The sequence below is a fragment of the Terrapene carolina genome, unplaced genomic scaffold, assembly GCF_002925995.2.
Source record: "Terrapene carolina triunguis isolate 2854851 unplaced genomic scaffold, T_m_triunguis-2.0 Scaffold62, whole genome shotgun sequence".
In the NCBI taxonomy this organism is placed as follows: domain Eukaryota; kingdom Metazoa; phylum Chordata; order Testudines; family Emydidae; genus Terrapene; species Terrapene triunguis.
In genome coordinates this window covers 3836832-3853221 of record NW_020664413.1, presented here as the reverse complement: position 1 = coordinate 3853221, position 16390 = coordinate 3836832, and the positions used below count along the sequence as shown (strand labels likewise).

Sequence of the window (16390 nt, the reverse complement as noted above, 5' to 3'; positions counted from 1 at the left end):
GACAGCGGATAGCTGAATAGACAAGAAAGCAATTTGGGGGAGGGGGGTTACGCTGTAGTAAATGTGAAAAGCAAGCTTAGCCCAAATAAGCAAAGAAAATAGGTTCTCTCACTGGGATCGATAGGTCAGGAGGGTGTCTATTATAATGAACCTTCTCCCAAGAACATATTCTAGGGTTTCCTTAATTGGGAAGTGTGAATTCAGCGCCCGCAGACTTCCAGGAGGGACTAAAGACTGGTAACGGGCGTGTTTTTCTCTTTCCTCAACTTTGTCAATGCACCTCACGCCTAACCACCTGCCCCCGCTCCGCTATTCCAATCCTGGGGCCTTTCACAGCTCTGGGAATGCGACCACCTCCTGCTAGTCCAGCAACAGGCCTTTCTGGAGCAGAAACTGCCAGTTCTGCAAACTTAGTGGCTCTGGAATGAACAAGAACCAATGCAGTGAAGATTAACTGGACGCAAGATTTGAACTCGGCACCAACAGGCTTGTGCACCCAACCTTCCTGCACTAGCTAGCCTCTCCCACACCATCCAGCCTTGCTCACTAGAACTTCAGGGGGAAATGAGGCCCTGTTTGTGCTTCGCGTAAACTGGATAGCTGCAAAGTAGGCTGGGTGTGGGTCATGAGCACAGCACAGCAAACTGGCATTAAAATAAACAGTAAGCAACATCAACCTCTTCAGCAGAGGCTCAGAGAGCCTGCCAAGAAGGGACAGACCTTCTACATTGTTATCACTACTGATTTTACCACTTAATGAATCCATCGAATTTCAAAACACTCAGTAAAGCACAAGGCAGGGGTCCCCCCGTAACAAGGTCAGGCCTCAGATCTGAGCCCCAGCTGTGTCCATAGGGTCTCTCACCCCTCCGCTCATGGGCAAGTTTATACCCTGTATTTTCCTCACATCCCTCCCTTCGACTGGCAAGTCCTCCTGAGTGGAGGGAAACCGAATCGTCCGAGAAAGCGCACACACCTTCGCCAGCAGATCTCACCGCAAGAGCAACGCATCCAGCATGTTCTTTCCCCATCATTTCTGGGTCAAGCCCATTCTCTGCTGCTCTTATGCCTCGGGTCTCCTAGACACCACTCAAGTCAACGGCCTGGCCAAGTAACCCTCCTGAAGCACTTTGATTTATCCATGAGTCAAGCTGGGATGTACACAGCATTCCCACAGTGCAAGCACCACCATTTTTCTTAACTCCAAGCCCAATCAGCTTCCAGTCTTAAACCTACAAGATCCCGTAAGTGTTTTGCTAATAACAGCAGGAGTAATGGAAAAATAATTACCTTGGGCCGACAGTCATTACTTACCACCAGCCACCCTACTGGTCTAATTTAACACACACACTTTATCCCATCAGTTCCTTCCTAATGTTTCCTGCCTACTCCATTCATGGCCTTACAATGCCATGGATATTTTGAATAGCTGAGCTATAACCACCATATAGATGCTTCCCACCGCAGCTCTGACTTACACACAAACACATGGAATGCTACACAGGTTGCTCCTGTTTAATTAGATTCACTCCCACTTATTATTTGAATTCAATGGGCTTGTAACAGGGACTGACAGCAACCAACATCCATTTGGCCAAGTGTGTCTTTGTTTGGACAGGTGAAAAGAAACCCATGGCGAGCAATGGATTTCTCAGCCAGCTAATTTGCAGAAACGGTGTATAATGCGCGGGGGATGGAATCAAGTTGGCTTTCAGCAAAAGGCATTTGGCTGTCACCTGCCTACGTCTCTATTTTAGGGACTTTCAGGATAGCAGCCCAGGGACAGTGCAGTCATGTAGGGTCACAGAGAGATGGGGAGGTGCCTTTGCTTTCCCCGGGTTTGGAAGCTTTGCTTACTGAATGGGTTTTCTGTTTCGTTTTATCCATCAGCATCTTCACACACACGCGCGTCCACCAGACTGCTCTCTGGAGCAGCAGGTCTCGTTACAACCCCCTCAAACGTGACGGCAAGGCTCTACAAAGCTGGTTACTTGCCAGAGGATTCAACACGGCAGCAGAAAAACCAGGCACCTGCCTTAAGGGGAAAGTTAGGGAAGCCAGGTTGTTTCAACCTGGTGTACCTGGCTCTACGCTCCCCTCTCTCACGGTACGTCTACACGGCGCACTCCTTACAGCGAGCGGTGTGTAGAGTACAGACCCTGCACACACCCCAGTATGGGGGTTAACAAAGGTGTTGACAGTGAAGTACTGCTTAGGTGAGTAAACCCACATCTGAACCTTTAAGGTATAAACCCCGCACGGCTCTCTACATGCCCAAGCAGGACCTCCTCGGTCTACACAGCTTTTTTCTAGCAGTGTCCCACTGCCACACGGAAAGGCTCCGGCAGCAGGGAGCTGATGGAGCTTTTCCCCGCTGCCTCCCCCCCGCCAGAGCCTTTGACTGCTGTGTGTAGCTACACACCAGTGTGGACATGGCCTACCTTTCACTGCAGTGTGTAGCTACATGCCGCAGCCAGTGGTGTGCAGTGTAGACACAGCCTCAGACATCCCCCAACTCTCAATGTAGCCAAGTGGGCTGGGGCAAGAAAGGGCGTGGCCCGGGTGCCTTATGTTCCAGCGATCCCTGGCTGGTACAATTGTCCCTAGGCAACCGTTTCTGTCAGCATAGTTCTGAGGTGGCTCTCAGTTATGGTGGGGTCAAGCCAGCTCCCAGGATAAGGGGAGCAGAAAGGTGGCTTAAAACAACTTTCACTCCCACTCAGCTAGACTTGAGGATCTGATTCCAGGTGCTTGTTCCAATGACAGGAACCCAGATCTCTTGACTCTGAAATCTCATGGAAATAGGGTCTCATGAGATAGCGGGTACATTGCCGAGACTGGGAACTCTCTGATGCAAGGGACTTTGCTCATTGTTACTGGTGCATACAGCTCCTGGCACAATGGGGTTCTGATCCCTGATTGGGGTTCCCAGGTGTTACTAGGACACTAATAACTTCCTACTCCAGCCAGGCCAGGAATAATGACTTTTTCAGAGTGTTTCAGCCCTTCCTGCTTCCAACAGGAAGCAGAAAACCAAAGGTAGCAACGATGAAAAAAACATTGTTTTATTTCAAAAGCTAAAGCTTTTCCAAACTCAAAGCAGATTAGGAGTTTGGGGGGGGGGGGGTCACAGTTTGGGCCAATCCTCACTTTATTCAAACTGCTTCTCCCCAGTTACGCTCTGTTTAATAGCAAGAACACAGGTGGGCCAATATATTTCCTTGTGTATAAACAAAGGAGAAGCGGGGTTTCCAACGCCACCTGAGCCTAGTGACTGTCGGGGAGGACACAAAAGGGAAAGAATATACATCGTTTTTTCACTCTGATACCCAAAGATAGCAAAGAAACCACAGCTTCGGGGAATAACAAGCACTGGTTCATCTGGGGAAGGAACACTCAGCTGACTCATGCCAGACCATGATGGGCACGTGAGAGCAAACACTTCTCAAAGGGACCGGCTGCACTGCCACGCAGTAGGCAGACATCCGCAACCACGGTTGTCCACTTTTAAGGCTTGAAGTCTTTCCCTGTGAAGACACAGACTTTTTTTTTTTTAAACAAAGACAGACAGATAATGCACAAAGAGGGGAAGCAAAGATCAACATCAACAGCCAGTAAAAAAACATCGGGGAAGCATCCTTCTCAACATGCCCAGGGCATGCATAGTGGAGACAGCTCAATAGCCATATAGGAACCTTGGGCCAATCAGCTTCCTTCCTTTGATTTTATACCAGCAGAGGGGCTGGCCCTTTAACACAAAGGAAGACATTCATTTCTTGAGCAGAAACAAAGAGGTTGCGTTTCTCGATTCGGCATTTCTGCTAAGAGTGATCGACCACGAGCAGCAAAGCCCGGCAGATATCCCAAATTTGCATACAGAAGGGAGGTAAATTTAGGGGCAGTTGAGAGGCATGCAGGTTGCACAATGAAAGGGAGAGAGGACAGAGAGGTTTGGAGATCTGGAGAGGAAAGGAACAAATATGACTGTGCGGCAGTGGTAGGGTTAGCTTCAGGCGATGCTGACTGCAATGCAAAACACCAAGGGAAAGACAGGAGAGCTAACGGCACAGGCGACAGTGCATTCTGCTAGGAGCGCCAGAACGCAGGGCTGCCTTTTTAGGCCGATCCACAGACCAGAAGGTGAAAGCAGGTTCGAGGCACAGGGAGCAATTCTAGCATGGCAGGGAGGGAGAAAGAGGAAGAAGACGGTGCCAACACATGCCAAGGTAGACAGTAAGAGTTTACCAAAACGGAAGCTGTATAAAATTCTTACCTCCCATAAATCCCAAGGTAAAGACTAAGCATGTCAAAGAGCAACAAGAACAAAAACAGGTTTATACTTGATTATTTCCGCCCACGGAAGCAATACAAATATCGTTCGGAGCGAGGCAGACGTACACATTCCACTGCACTCGCCTCTACATTTTGACATTTTTCTTAACAATTGCAAAATGATTGAGACCTGCCTGCGTCGCACGTCGGATTTGAAGCACGGCATTAGACTAAGCACAGCCTCACCTTTGGCGCTAGCACATCAGCACTGCAAGCGAAGGTGCAACGGCAGCGAGCGTCGATACACCCGTGCTACCTTTATTGTAGCCCGCATGGGTAACAATAGCAGTGAAGATGCAATTGCACAGACCCCAGCTTCAGGTTAGCAACCTGAGTACATACCCAGAGCCCCCAGCGGGCTTGAACTGGGGTGGCTAGACCATGCCAAAATCCACACAGTCCTAGGTTCACTGTTACCCGGGCAAGCTCTATTAAAGCTAGTGCGGATACGCCTACCTGCCATACAGTTCTGTACGCATTTTCAAACTTTTTTTTCTGGTGACCGAGTTGAAGAAAATTGTTGATGCCCGCGACCAAACGGAGCTGGGGATGAGGGGTTTGGGGTGTGGGAGGGGCTCAGGGCTGTGGCAAAGGGTTGGGGGCAGGAGGAAGTCAGGGCTCTGGGCTGGGGGGGGTGCAGGCTCTGGGCTGGGACCAGGGATGAGGGATTTGTGGTGCAGAAAGGGGATCTGGGTTGGGGGGAGCTCTGGGCTGGGGCAGGCGATTGTGGTGTGGGGTTGGGGCGCAGGCTTACCTTGGGCAGCTCCCGGTCAGCGGCACAGCAGGGATGCTAAGGCAGGTTTCCTGCCTGTCCTGGCTCTGCGGCTCACACCCCGGAAGCAGCCAGCAGCAGGTCTGGCTCCTAGATAGAGGCACGCAAGCAGCTCCGCGCAGCTCTTGCCCGCAGGCAACGCCCCCCGCTCCCATTAGCCAAGAACCGGCCAATGGGAGTGCAGAGACAGTGCTCAGGGTGGGGGCAGTGCGCGAAGCCCTGTAGTCCCCCCGCCTAAGAGCCAGACCTACTGCTGGCCACTTCCGGGGTGCAGAGCGGTGTCAGAATAGGTAGGGACTAGCCTGCCTTAGCCGGGCAGCATCACCAACGGGACTTTTAACAACCCGGTCGGAGGTGCTGACTGGAGCCACCGCGACCCAGTGCCTTACATTCCACGACCCAGTCCTGGGTCCCCACCCGCAGTTTGAAAACCACTGCTCTAAGTGCCACATCCCTCAAACATCAATGGCCGATGGTACTATTGGTCATCATCTCGACACTGGGAAAATCCAAGGGCTAGTGGCATACGGTTTTCTCCATTTAAAACCTTTGGAAGCATTGGGCTGGTCATGCTCATTTCCACGACTGCAGTGATGTCTGTGTGGGGGGGGGGTGGAAAATGGTTTCCAGAACTCAGCTTGGTGTTCGGCCCCCCATTGATGCCAAGGATCAACTCCCTGCAACGTCGGTAGCTGCAAAGATAGGCCAGCGCGGAGCGCTTTGGAAAATCCCTCCCATAATCCTGACATTGGCGGCTTGTCTGTAAGTCCAAAGTTTTATCCTATCTAATGGAACCGCAGATTGTTCACACTTTGATTCTTAAAAATCGCTCTGCTCCCACCACTAACCAAACCGAGTCATTTGCTGGGAGGAGCCCAACGCTAAGGGTGAGTTTCCCAGTAATACAATCAGGGCAACACTAAATCCATGTGGGACATGGTCCATGCTAACCTTGTGATGCACATTGACTGAGTTTCCTAGGCCAAATCCCGCAAACATCCCCATTCTCTGTGCAGATGAGATTGCTGCATGTGCAAAGCCAGGCGCACGCTCACCTGACTCATGCACACGAGTGTCCGAGAGAGCTCATGGATGTGCGGGGGCATGTGCACACCCCTTGAGAGCTCAGTCAATATGGAAATATGCACTGAAGGCATAGGCTGACTCCACAGTCGGTAACGGTTCACGTACTCATGGAAGAGGGAATGGAGAATAGTAACAAACCTGAGTGGCAGGTGTGGGTGTCTTCCCCACAGGGCTGGCATCTGGTTTAATGGGATCAAAATCCAGATCCAACAGGCTGGCTCCCTCCTGGAAGGGCCCAGGGGCATCAAACTTGGCAGCAGTAAGGAAGAAAAGCAGTGTGAGCATTAGACAGATATTGGAGATAGACGGTATATGGCACTTGATATCCAGGGCTCAGGGTGCAGATGCAGAAGGCACATGGTGGGCATGATAACCACGGATGCCTCCATGCCTGTGCCCCAGATTGCATGATGCCTGTGAGCACGTACAGCGCACCAAGGAACGCATGCAAACCAAGAACTCAAACCTTGTCCGTTTTCCTACTTGTCTGAATGGCTCTGACAGGACAGGGTGGTCTTATATGGCCGAATTGCCATTGCACCGGTCAGCTTGGAAAGGTTTCTCATCTATTCCCAACTGTCCTTTGCAGCTTTTCTGCATCACCATCAGCTACATGGTGCTCACAGCTCAGGATTAATTTCCCATCCTCCTCAGGAGCCGCCACCGCCTGCTGTGCGGCCAACCGGCATTCAGCTCACCCGTCGTATCTACACCAGTTGCTCAGGAGCCTGGAGCTAGGGAGGGAAAGGCACATGATCCTGGAAGGTACCTCCAATGGAGACCCAAGCCTAAGCCCTAAAGTTTGCTGATCTGTTACCCCTCTTCAGACTCCAAACACCATCCACAGTCACATGAGTCATAGGTGAGAGTTCACATCTACCCCATGGTTCTTGACGGCCACCAAATTCCACACCTGTCAGTGCAAGCTCCAGTGCTGCCCACACTGGGGATCCACTCCTCAGACACACACCAGGACTAATGTGCTTTGTATTTTCCAAGACACACCCAGATTCAAGAGATGTCACCGCTGCCTTCTGAGTTCCGTTATCTCTAATACACAAGCAGGTGGCACTATCCGGGCATTCATGAACTGCCTTTAATGCAGCCGACGTGGTAACCGTCACATAAGGGGAACTGGTCATTAACCTTCAGTCCTGAGCTAATGCCATTCATTTTTAGTTTCCTGCAGGGCCATTATGAGATGCCCCCTTTCTGTCTAGCTCTTCCTTGGAGAAGAAACAATTCTGCTCTATGAGCTTCGTGCTTTCAATGGATTTCCCCAAGCTCGCCGGCCCTATAATTTCAACTATATTTCCAGCTCCACCCAAGGTTTTCTGTTGTTCCGCCCCAACTCCAGCAAAGTCCAACAGTGAAAATGCTCCTAGTACTTTACTAAACACATCAGATTACCCAGCGACAAGCTTCAGTATCAAGTTAGGACATGAATTCATTGGTCCATCCAGGCCAAAGAGGACCACAAAGTTTAGCATTTTGCAGCAAAACCACTACAGTTAACAGAAAGTGCGATACATGAGATCCACACCCTTGTTACTTTCCACCTCAATGCACTTTACTCCCACTTCCCTTTATAGCTCTCCCCTTCTCCTGGGCTTGTGGTCCACCGATTAGCACTCACAGGAAGGAGTGTGGCCAGCAGCCGTCCAGGTCCCCAACCCAAAGTGTTAAACACTAACCAGCACCCAGCCTCTATATCCCACTGGATAATTCTAGAATAGTTCCTAGATAATTCTCCAGTACAGCAATGTCTTCACAGAGGTTCCACCTCCCATGCTTTACTTGGTGCTCAGAGATCAAAGGCTCTGGTTATGCTGGAATCTTACCTGCTGTTCAAGAGTTATATGCACCATGGGTTAGGGCTTCCTGCCCTTTGCCTAAGTCACCCCCAATACCTATCTTATAAGGGCCCCGATTGCACATTGAAATGGCCCTGGGGAATACACTGAACATGAACGGACACTGGGTGCCCCAGTGGTGTCTGTTCTAGAAACAAGAGTCCCTTCTCAGAGATCACGTCCTTTAGGATGACACAGCAGGTCCCATCCTGGGTCGTGCGCACTGAACCGCCGTGTGCGGGAATCCCTGGATAAACGCAGGTGTTCACACATGATACGAACAACGTAACAGACACAGCGATCGGTTACACGGACATGTTACAAGCTACCCAGGCATGCAGAGGGAGAAAGAATTGCTCAGTGGCCCGTGGCTTTCTCCTGTGATGTAAGTATACATAGAACACTCGTTAGAGGGTCCAGATATGAATGTAACTGGAGCCAGAGGAGAGTTCTGTATTGAGGACAGCACGGAGATGCTGCAGCTGTTGACCGCCAAAGCTCTGCATGATTACACGCTTGCTTTTGTGCGTGCTCTCGTCTCCTCCCTACTGTCCACTTGTTCCTTACGGTCCTCCAGATACTCCTTCCCGACTGCTCCCTTTGTCTCCTTTCATGCCGCTACCCTTCCCAGGAACAGCCTCCTGCTCCCTCGGAACTAAGCACTCTCTCCACTCTTCCTGCAAATACACCCTAAAACCCACCTCTTTGGGGATCTCCCCACCAACAGGGTCCTCGCACTTTCATGCACCATAGCCATTACCCCACATAGGGCATCCAAATTAGTTTAAGCTCCTTGGAGAAGGGACCTCATCTTTACTAAGTGTTTGGAAAGTGTTGTGCACACTTACAAGGCTCTGCTAAGATCAGTTCAACCCCAGTGATTTTCCCTCAGCTTGGCCGCTGAAGCTGGATGCCCGGACTAAGCCAAAGCAGAACCTCACCCCTAGCTGTGATGCCAGCAGTATCCAACAAGGACACTGGGGGAAAGCATCCAGCTGATGTGGGCTCAGGCCACAAAATATGGATCTGGGTATCGGGCCCTTTGCCTTGGGGTGAGTTAGGAGCCCATGAATTTAAGATGCCCAGAGGTCTGGGCCCATCTCTCTGCCTGCAAACCTTTAATACTTACAGTTAAACAAAGACTAATGGACCCTGCATAATATTTGTAAAATGTACCAAAATTGGGGGAAAGGTCCAGTGCTGTATCCTGTCATGCCCTGGTCACTGCTGCCTTTCCCCCCAAGCAGAGATAATGGGGGAAATCCTGTCCCTACTAAAGTCAATGGCACAACTCCCACTGATTTTAATGGGGCCAGGATTTCACTCCAATGCACAGATCCACAAAGCCAAAGCAATCTCTAATGGCTTCTAGACAGTCTCCTTCCCAGGCAGGACAATGGACTTTATTAGAACCTTCTCGTGTCCTGCTGGCAGTTTGCTTTGAAAGCTAGAAAACTTAGTATTTTCTTTAAGATCCCAGCCATTCACTAGGGTTTCCAGCTTACAGAAGCCCACACAGAAATTGACATTCCAAATAATTAATCAATCAAGGGGTTGAGTACACTGACAAAGGCCAGTAGGTTCAGAGGGAAAGCAGACCCCATATTGCCTGCATTGACCCCATGGTGCTCGGTCTGGTGGAGATGACAGGGGGTCATGCTACATGAAGAGCACTGCAGGAGCAACAAACCGCAGGAAGTGCCCAAAATCACCCAACGCCAACTGTTCTGGGCCAGATTCTGAGCTCAGTCGCATGGGTGCAAATCCAATGAACTGAATGGAGTCACTCCAGATTTACCTTGGAGTAACCCAGTCCGGAATCTGGCCCTTTGTTTGGGGACAATTTAGCCCAGAGACTTTAATAGTCTGCTTCCCTACCTTGGTTTAATATTATGTTGGACATCAGTGTCAATACAGGAACTTACGTTGAAGGACACACCTGCACCTATTTCTTATCCCCCGCCTCCCCCAAAAGGAGATGCCTCTGTCTGTGATGGCATGAGCATGGCACAGCCAAGTTTTCACGCCAAATGTCCTCACTAAAAACAAAGGCAAGCGTCCATCAGGCAGCTGTCAGCTAAATGTTGCCTAAAGAATATAGTAGCAGTGACAGGGCTGGGAGCCTAAAATGCTTTGAGATAAGGTTGCCAACCCTCCAGGATTGGCCTGGAGTCTCCAGGAATTAAAGATCAATCTTTCATGAAAGATTATGTCATGTGATGAAAGCTCTAGGAATACGTCCAACCAAAATCGGCAACCCTACTTTGAGAGCTTTAGCAAAGGAGGAAAGATTGTGTTTTGAAGGGTGGGATTTTGTTCGTTGGGGGTCCTTTGGTCAGAATGAGCACAGACCCCCTTTAATGGTAACCCACCCCTGCCTGTTTGATGCTGAGTACTCGGACACTATTGCTGTCCACCTCATCCCTGCACTCTAAGAGTTCAACCAGCCCCCGTGATATCTGAATGTAACTTGAGGCCTAGCTTTCTTTTCTCCCAACCCTGGGTGCCTTGTTTCTTCACAGTCGGGTGGAAGCTGGAAAGCCACAGGCCACTGAATTTGGGTTACAGAAGGAAAAGCGAGGAGGACAGTTACAGAGCAGCATTGTTAGAGGTGTCACCTGGGTCTTTAAGGGATGAATTAAAAAAATTGAACATAAAACAGACAGTGTGAGTCTCATAATTAAGCCAGAAAACTGGTCAGGCTCCCATCGGCACAGGGAGTAGTACCCAGGGATGTAATACCGAATAGCCCGCCCACTTCCCCAGCCCCCTTCTCCAGCTGCAAACCACATTAAAAAAAGAGAAGGAGAAGAGGAATCTTTTCCCTTTGAAATTGTGTTTGATCTTCAGGATTTTAGCTGCAGAGACCGAGGGCTGATTAAGAGCCACCAGCCTCACGCCAGCCAGATGCCCAGCGCCACTCAAACAGAGATAATGCTGTTATAGAGAGCTGATTGCGGCAAAAGGTGCTGGCTGAGGTCTCTGGAGACTGAAGTCCTTGATCCACAGCCCTGCCCTGTAGGTGGTTTCTTGCCCACTCCACTGGGTTCCTGAGACACTTCCGTTCCATACAGAGAAGTGGCATTTCAAAGCCGCAGGAGCCTGATTTTCAGAGGCGCTGAGCGCCCATATCAACCTTCAGTTGGACCTGTTCTAGCCTCTGATTAGCAGGCCCTGGGAGCGTACAGAGCAGACCAATGAGTGCCTCACCCAGGCCTGGTGGGAACCATGTCTAGGCCCGGCCGCTCTTCGCCTGCTCAGGGGACACAAGTGCAGTGATAACTTTGTGACCTCTTCACCAGGCGCCCCACAGAGTCCTCCCTCTTCATTCTACACAGGCCACGAGAACAGCCGTCACACAGCCCTGGCTTCCGGGCCCCACCAGTCAAGGCTGGCTTCAAACTAACCAGCTGCTCAGGGGCGACGGGTGCGGTATCCCATTGGCAATCTCAGCCCGGCCACGCGGTGGCAGCCGGCCCCTCTGGCCCTGCCTCCTGACCAGGTTTCGTGGCGTGACACCTCTAAGCAGGGGACAGTGCCAGGGGCAGGGAGCAGACAGAGATAAGGCAGGGCAGAGCGGCTAACCTGCGAGGGGGTGGTCACGCTTATCTCGGGGACAAAATTGTCATCAAACAGACTGATGATGTTCTCGTGCTTGATCTCCTTGGAGGGGGTGTGCTTTGGAGGTGGCGGCACCGGAGGGCCTTTCCGCAACTGCATGCAAGCGAGCGAGCACACGGCGACACCCAAAAAAACCAGAGACAGGAACCAGGTTAGCAAACTAGAACCACAGACACAAGGAGGGGTCAAATAAATAGACATAGGAAGGGGGGGAGGGGGAACAACCACACGCCTCCAGAGAAGGTTTGGCATCATTAGTTACACTTCAGCAGCGGGCGGGTCTCCCTCTGTGGAGGAGAAGCGTAACACAATTAATATGCATCACTCGGACATGCATACGTAATTAGAGCATGTGCAACCTTCCCGAGAACCACCAGGGGTGACAGACAGGTTACTCGGCACCCGTTTCAACAGAGAAATCCAGTGCGCTGGCCACCACTCCCGATACCTACCTGTGCGGTGTGAGCCTAGGGGAGTTAGAAGCCAAAGCAGATTGGCTTTATTCACACGTGGACACCAGTGGGCTGGATCCTGATCTCCCTTCCACTGGTTCCACTCCACTGGTTTCAGTGGATCGACTGCAACGTAAGTGAGACCAGATGGGGCTCCTCGTGAGAATGACACAACCAAGACTGAGATCTGGGCATGGGTTATTGAAACATGTGAGAACGGGCTCGCCCTGAGCCTGCCGGCTCTCAGCTTCACCGGCGTGTAACACTAGGGACATCACTGAAGTCACAAGAGACACGGGGGCATAAATCCAGGAGCAGGCAGGAGGGTCAGGCCATCCGTCTGTCCATATCTGACATCCTTCCTCACTTCACAGTGGGAGCCTTTGATTCCGTGCTGCATGAGCCACTCTTTGGATGCTGTGGGAACACACGATAGGGACGGCAAACCAGTTCAGGCACTGTCTGAATTTCCCTTTGCCCCCAGATATTCGAGCTCAAATTGAACCTGTTGAGAAGATGCTGACGGACTGGGGGGGAAAGAGTCTACTGTACAGTGCGGTGAAGATCTCCAGAACTTTAATGTCGCTTAGCACCCCCATAAACACTTTCTATGTGCAAAAGGCTTTATGAACATTAATCTTCTCATCCTACTTAAGAAGGTAGGTCATTATTATCCCCATTTGCAGCCAGGGAAAACTGAGGCAGAGAGCATGTGACTTGACAAAGGACAGACTGCTTATCAGTGTCAGATCTGGGATTAGAACACAGCAGCTCCTGGCTCTCAGGCCTGTGTTCACTCCACTAGGCTGCACTGCCCTTCCCTCGGATGCACGAACGTGTGCCCTACCAGACATTTATTTGGCTGGCCATGGAAAATGCCAACTTTCTAGAGGGTTAATTCGCCCCAGCCAACGTGCCTGTAAGATTCTATATACACATCTGAACTGCAGCTGGCTGCAGGCCCCCGGGGTAGAGGGTAAGTAATAATGAAAGTGGCACTTTCACTTCCAGATCTCACTGTGCGGAAGCAGAAGTGCCAAAATGCCATGGGAACAGCCACTCCCGCAGTATCCTGAGCCCAGCCCGATGCAGAAGGTACCAGAAGTCTCATGGGAAAGACTGTTCTCCTAAGAGTGAAGCCAAAGTTTGCTGTCACAAGAGGCTCTGGGGTACTAATCCCGAACCAAACACTGACCCTTTGGAAGTTTGCCCCTCCCCAATACACCCATCCTCCTAATGACTCATGCGGGGGGCTGTGTGGGAAATGACAGCAATACAATGGCTAATCCTCCCACAGCATATGCTGCCCAACGCACACTGCACTGCATATCTACTGAGCCCTGTCCCCGTGTCTCGATTCTGAATGGAAAGAATGCTCCCAGGACACAGTGGTTCTATGCTGAAGGAAATGGAATACCCTTCTGGTTCCAGCCCAGACTGGACCCCATATCCCCCTCTTCTGGTAAAACGAGACATTGTTCAAAACGAACAAGACCATTGGAAGGACTCCGCTGCCCGGAAAGGAAGTTACACCCCGAACCCCGTCTACTAAGCTTGGGCCGTGTTCAGCTGTAGCAGCATACGTCCATTGTAGCTCCATTGACTTCACTGGCGTCGCTCCAGATTGACAGCAGTGTCGCTGAGAGCCCAATCCCGGCCCTTGTGGTTTCATGAGGCCCATTGGTTCGGAAGTCCAGGATCATCCTCACAGACACATTAACGAGCGTGGAGACATGCTGGCAGTCGCTTCATTAGGAGGCTAGACACAGGAAGCTTTTCAGAAGAGAGAGATGTTGGGAAACAGCTTGAGAGCTGAAACAGTGAGTCGTTCACAACCCAACAGGATTTCTCTGTTAGGCACGGCTCCTCTAAGGTATTTAGGTGCCTAGCACCCACTGATGGAAATGGTCTCTCCTTTTGCCTCCTTCCCTGTCTGTTCAATATGCCCCTCTGTTGCTTTCCACACACCACCCTGGTTGTTAGCATCAGTGTACCCGGAGGTGGGGTGAGGACACAGCCAGGGTATTTCACATCCTTGTTGCTGTCCACTCAGGACTCATCACTTACCCAGTGACTTGCCATCACCCATGTTCATCCCATACAAAGCTTCATATTAAATGCGGATAACTGAGGGTGCAGCTTTTGTGGCTTCTAACTCATGTGGCTACATGCTCTGGGGATAAGAAAGAGGCCATGTGGCCTATCCAAGTCTACCCAGTGTCATTCCTCCCTTCAGTTTCTTGTAAAGCCCCTCCCTGCCTTCCACGCTTCTGGATCCAGCTCCCTCTTTTGTGCTTGATGCACTGACCCAGAAGGTCACGCTGACCGCACACGGCCCCTTTCCGCACTCCTCACGGCAGCAGCCAGGTGAACTACGCAGGCACTGAAAAACGGCTGCCAGCAGGTGGCAGCATCAGCTGCATGAAGGCCCACCTTGGTCTGTTCCAGCAGCTGTTACTGCCGGGCCATTTAAATACACTGAACCGCAGAACCCCGGTTACCAGATTCAGTTGGAACCGGGGCCTGATCGGATAAGCAAAAAATCTGGATAAACCAGAGAATGGGCAGCAAGGCTCCTGCTGTCATCCCCAGGGCGGTTGGGGCTCACGCTGCCAGCTCCGGGCGGCTGGGGGTTTGGTTAATACGGAGAGCCAGATAATAGAGGCTAGTTAAATGAGGTACTACTGTATTCTGCTTGCTTAATAGTAACCAATCCACCCCACTGCTGCTGCGGTCACTCAGCCCGCCAGGGGAGCGCCCAGGGCATTGCAAGAGCGATGAGAACGTGCTATTTAAAGGAAAGAGGAGGGAGAGGAAACCCTGTCTCAGCGGAACGAGGTGGAGGATGGGCTGAAAGAGCCCTGCAGAGAGAGGGCCGCACCTGCTCTCCGCTCAGCAACTCAGCACCTCGCCAAACTTCAGAGAGGACTGAGGCAGACAAGGCACCATCGCAGGAGGACGGTGGGTGGGGAACTGGCCAGGGCAGAGCTGAATAGGTAGCAGTGAGCTGGGGGCGCTGCAGGGAGAATGGAGGTGGGTTATTCTGAAGTAGTTCGTAGAACGGGCAGGAGCCCGAACGTTTGGCTCCACATTCAGTCCCACATCCCACACGCAGCCCCTGCTCCGGGTTCCGATCCTGAGTTCTGGGACAGCCGACGAGAGACCAGAGCCAGACGGAAGTTCAGGCCCAGGCCTGTAACTCGGAGTTCAGTCTGAGCAGAAGGTTGAGTAGCGTGTGGCGAGAGGCATTGGAGGGAGGGACGGGGACAGTGGGTTACTCAGGCTGGTTTAAGGTGGAGGAATTCCATCCTGCCATGGCGCTGGGGAGCGAACTAGCCCTTCCCCAAGAGCGTCCCAGATCACTCGGGCTGCCATCGTTGGGCAAGGTGAGCGTATCAGGACAGTGGGCGAGGCTTGTGCCCTTTTGGCACTGTGCTGCCCCCAAGCCCGGCCAGACCTCATCTTCTCCTTGAAGCTGTCGGCGGAGATCCCGTGGCCTTACCCCTCCAACGCGCCAATGGGCACTGAGCCACTCATCGTTAAATGGATGCTCCAATGCAATGGCTGTGGAGGAGCGAGGCATGGTCCTTTCTCTGGATGTTCACGGCTAGAGATTGAGTGGGCGATGTGATGTCCTTCCCCTTTACACACACACACACACACACACCCACACACACACACCATGGCTGCTTCAGGGAATTAAACATTCACTGCCCACAGCCCTGGAGTTAGCTGCTGTCAGAGGCGCTGGTTTTGTTTCAAGATTTCTTTGCCGTTCTGTTATTGCTCCAGCTATGGTCTCCAGCTCTCCTGCAAGGTGAATGCCACCAAGTAACACCCGGTTCCTGTCTAAAAACCCAACGGCCGAGACCCGGCACACTCCCTCCCTGGAGCCCAGGTGGGATTTTCAGGGTCCGGGGCTATATCGCTGGCCAACAATTGCACAAGGAGGTGCAAGGCGATGGCCCAGCAAGAAGAGCGGGCAGGTCCCTGCAATGGAAAAGAAACCAGAACCAAGACCAACAGCAGTTGAGGAAGGTTGGAGGGGAAAGACGAGTTTTCTAACAGGGTGTAGTGGGGTGGTTACCCCGCTCCTGCCTGAGGGGTTTAAAACAGCCCTGGCAGAGGGCAGGGGCAAAGGGAAAAGCTACTGGGCTGATTGGGGAAGTAGCCACAGCTGGGCCATGCCCCAATCAGGCCCCAGCTGGCCTGTATAAGAAGGCTGGGAGCCAAGAGCTCAAGAGTCTCTCTCTGCCTTCAGAGGGAGAAGGGCC

At 51.7% G+C, this 16390-nt stretch overlaps 1 protein-coding gene across 8 annotated transcripts in view; it reads right to left on the bottom strand.

The window, feature by feature from the left end:
• BIN1 (bridging integrator 1) overlaps nucleotides 1-16390 on the bottom strand; it is a 151243-nt gene that overhangs the window by 17531 nt on the left and 117322 nt on the right. For 4 of the 8 annotated variants that reach the window (XM_026647382.2, XM_026647381.2, XM_026647385.2 and 1 more), the window contains 2 exons: nucleotides 11629-11757; nucleotides 6329-6439 (listed from right to left, as the gene is read on the bottom strand). The exons of 2 other annotated variants lie outside the window; for them this stretch is intronic. In XM_026647382.2, the coding sequence (XP_026503167.1) occupies nucleotides 6329-6439; nucleotides 11629-11757 (240 nt within the window). The remainder of the gene's footprint in view (nucleotides 1-6328; nucleotides 6440-11628; nucleotides 11758-16390) is intronic. 2 more of the 8 variants (XM_026647384.2, XM_026647386.2) reach the window with 1 other exon arrangement.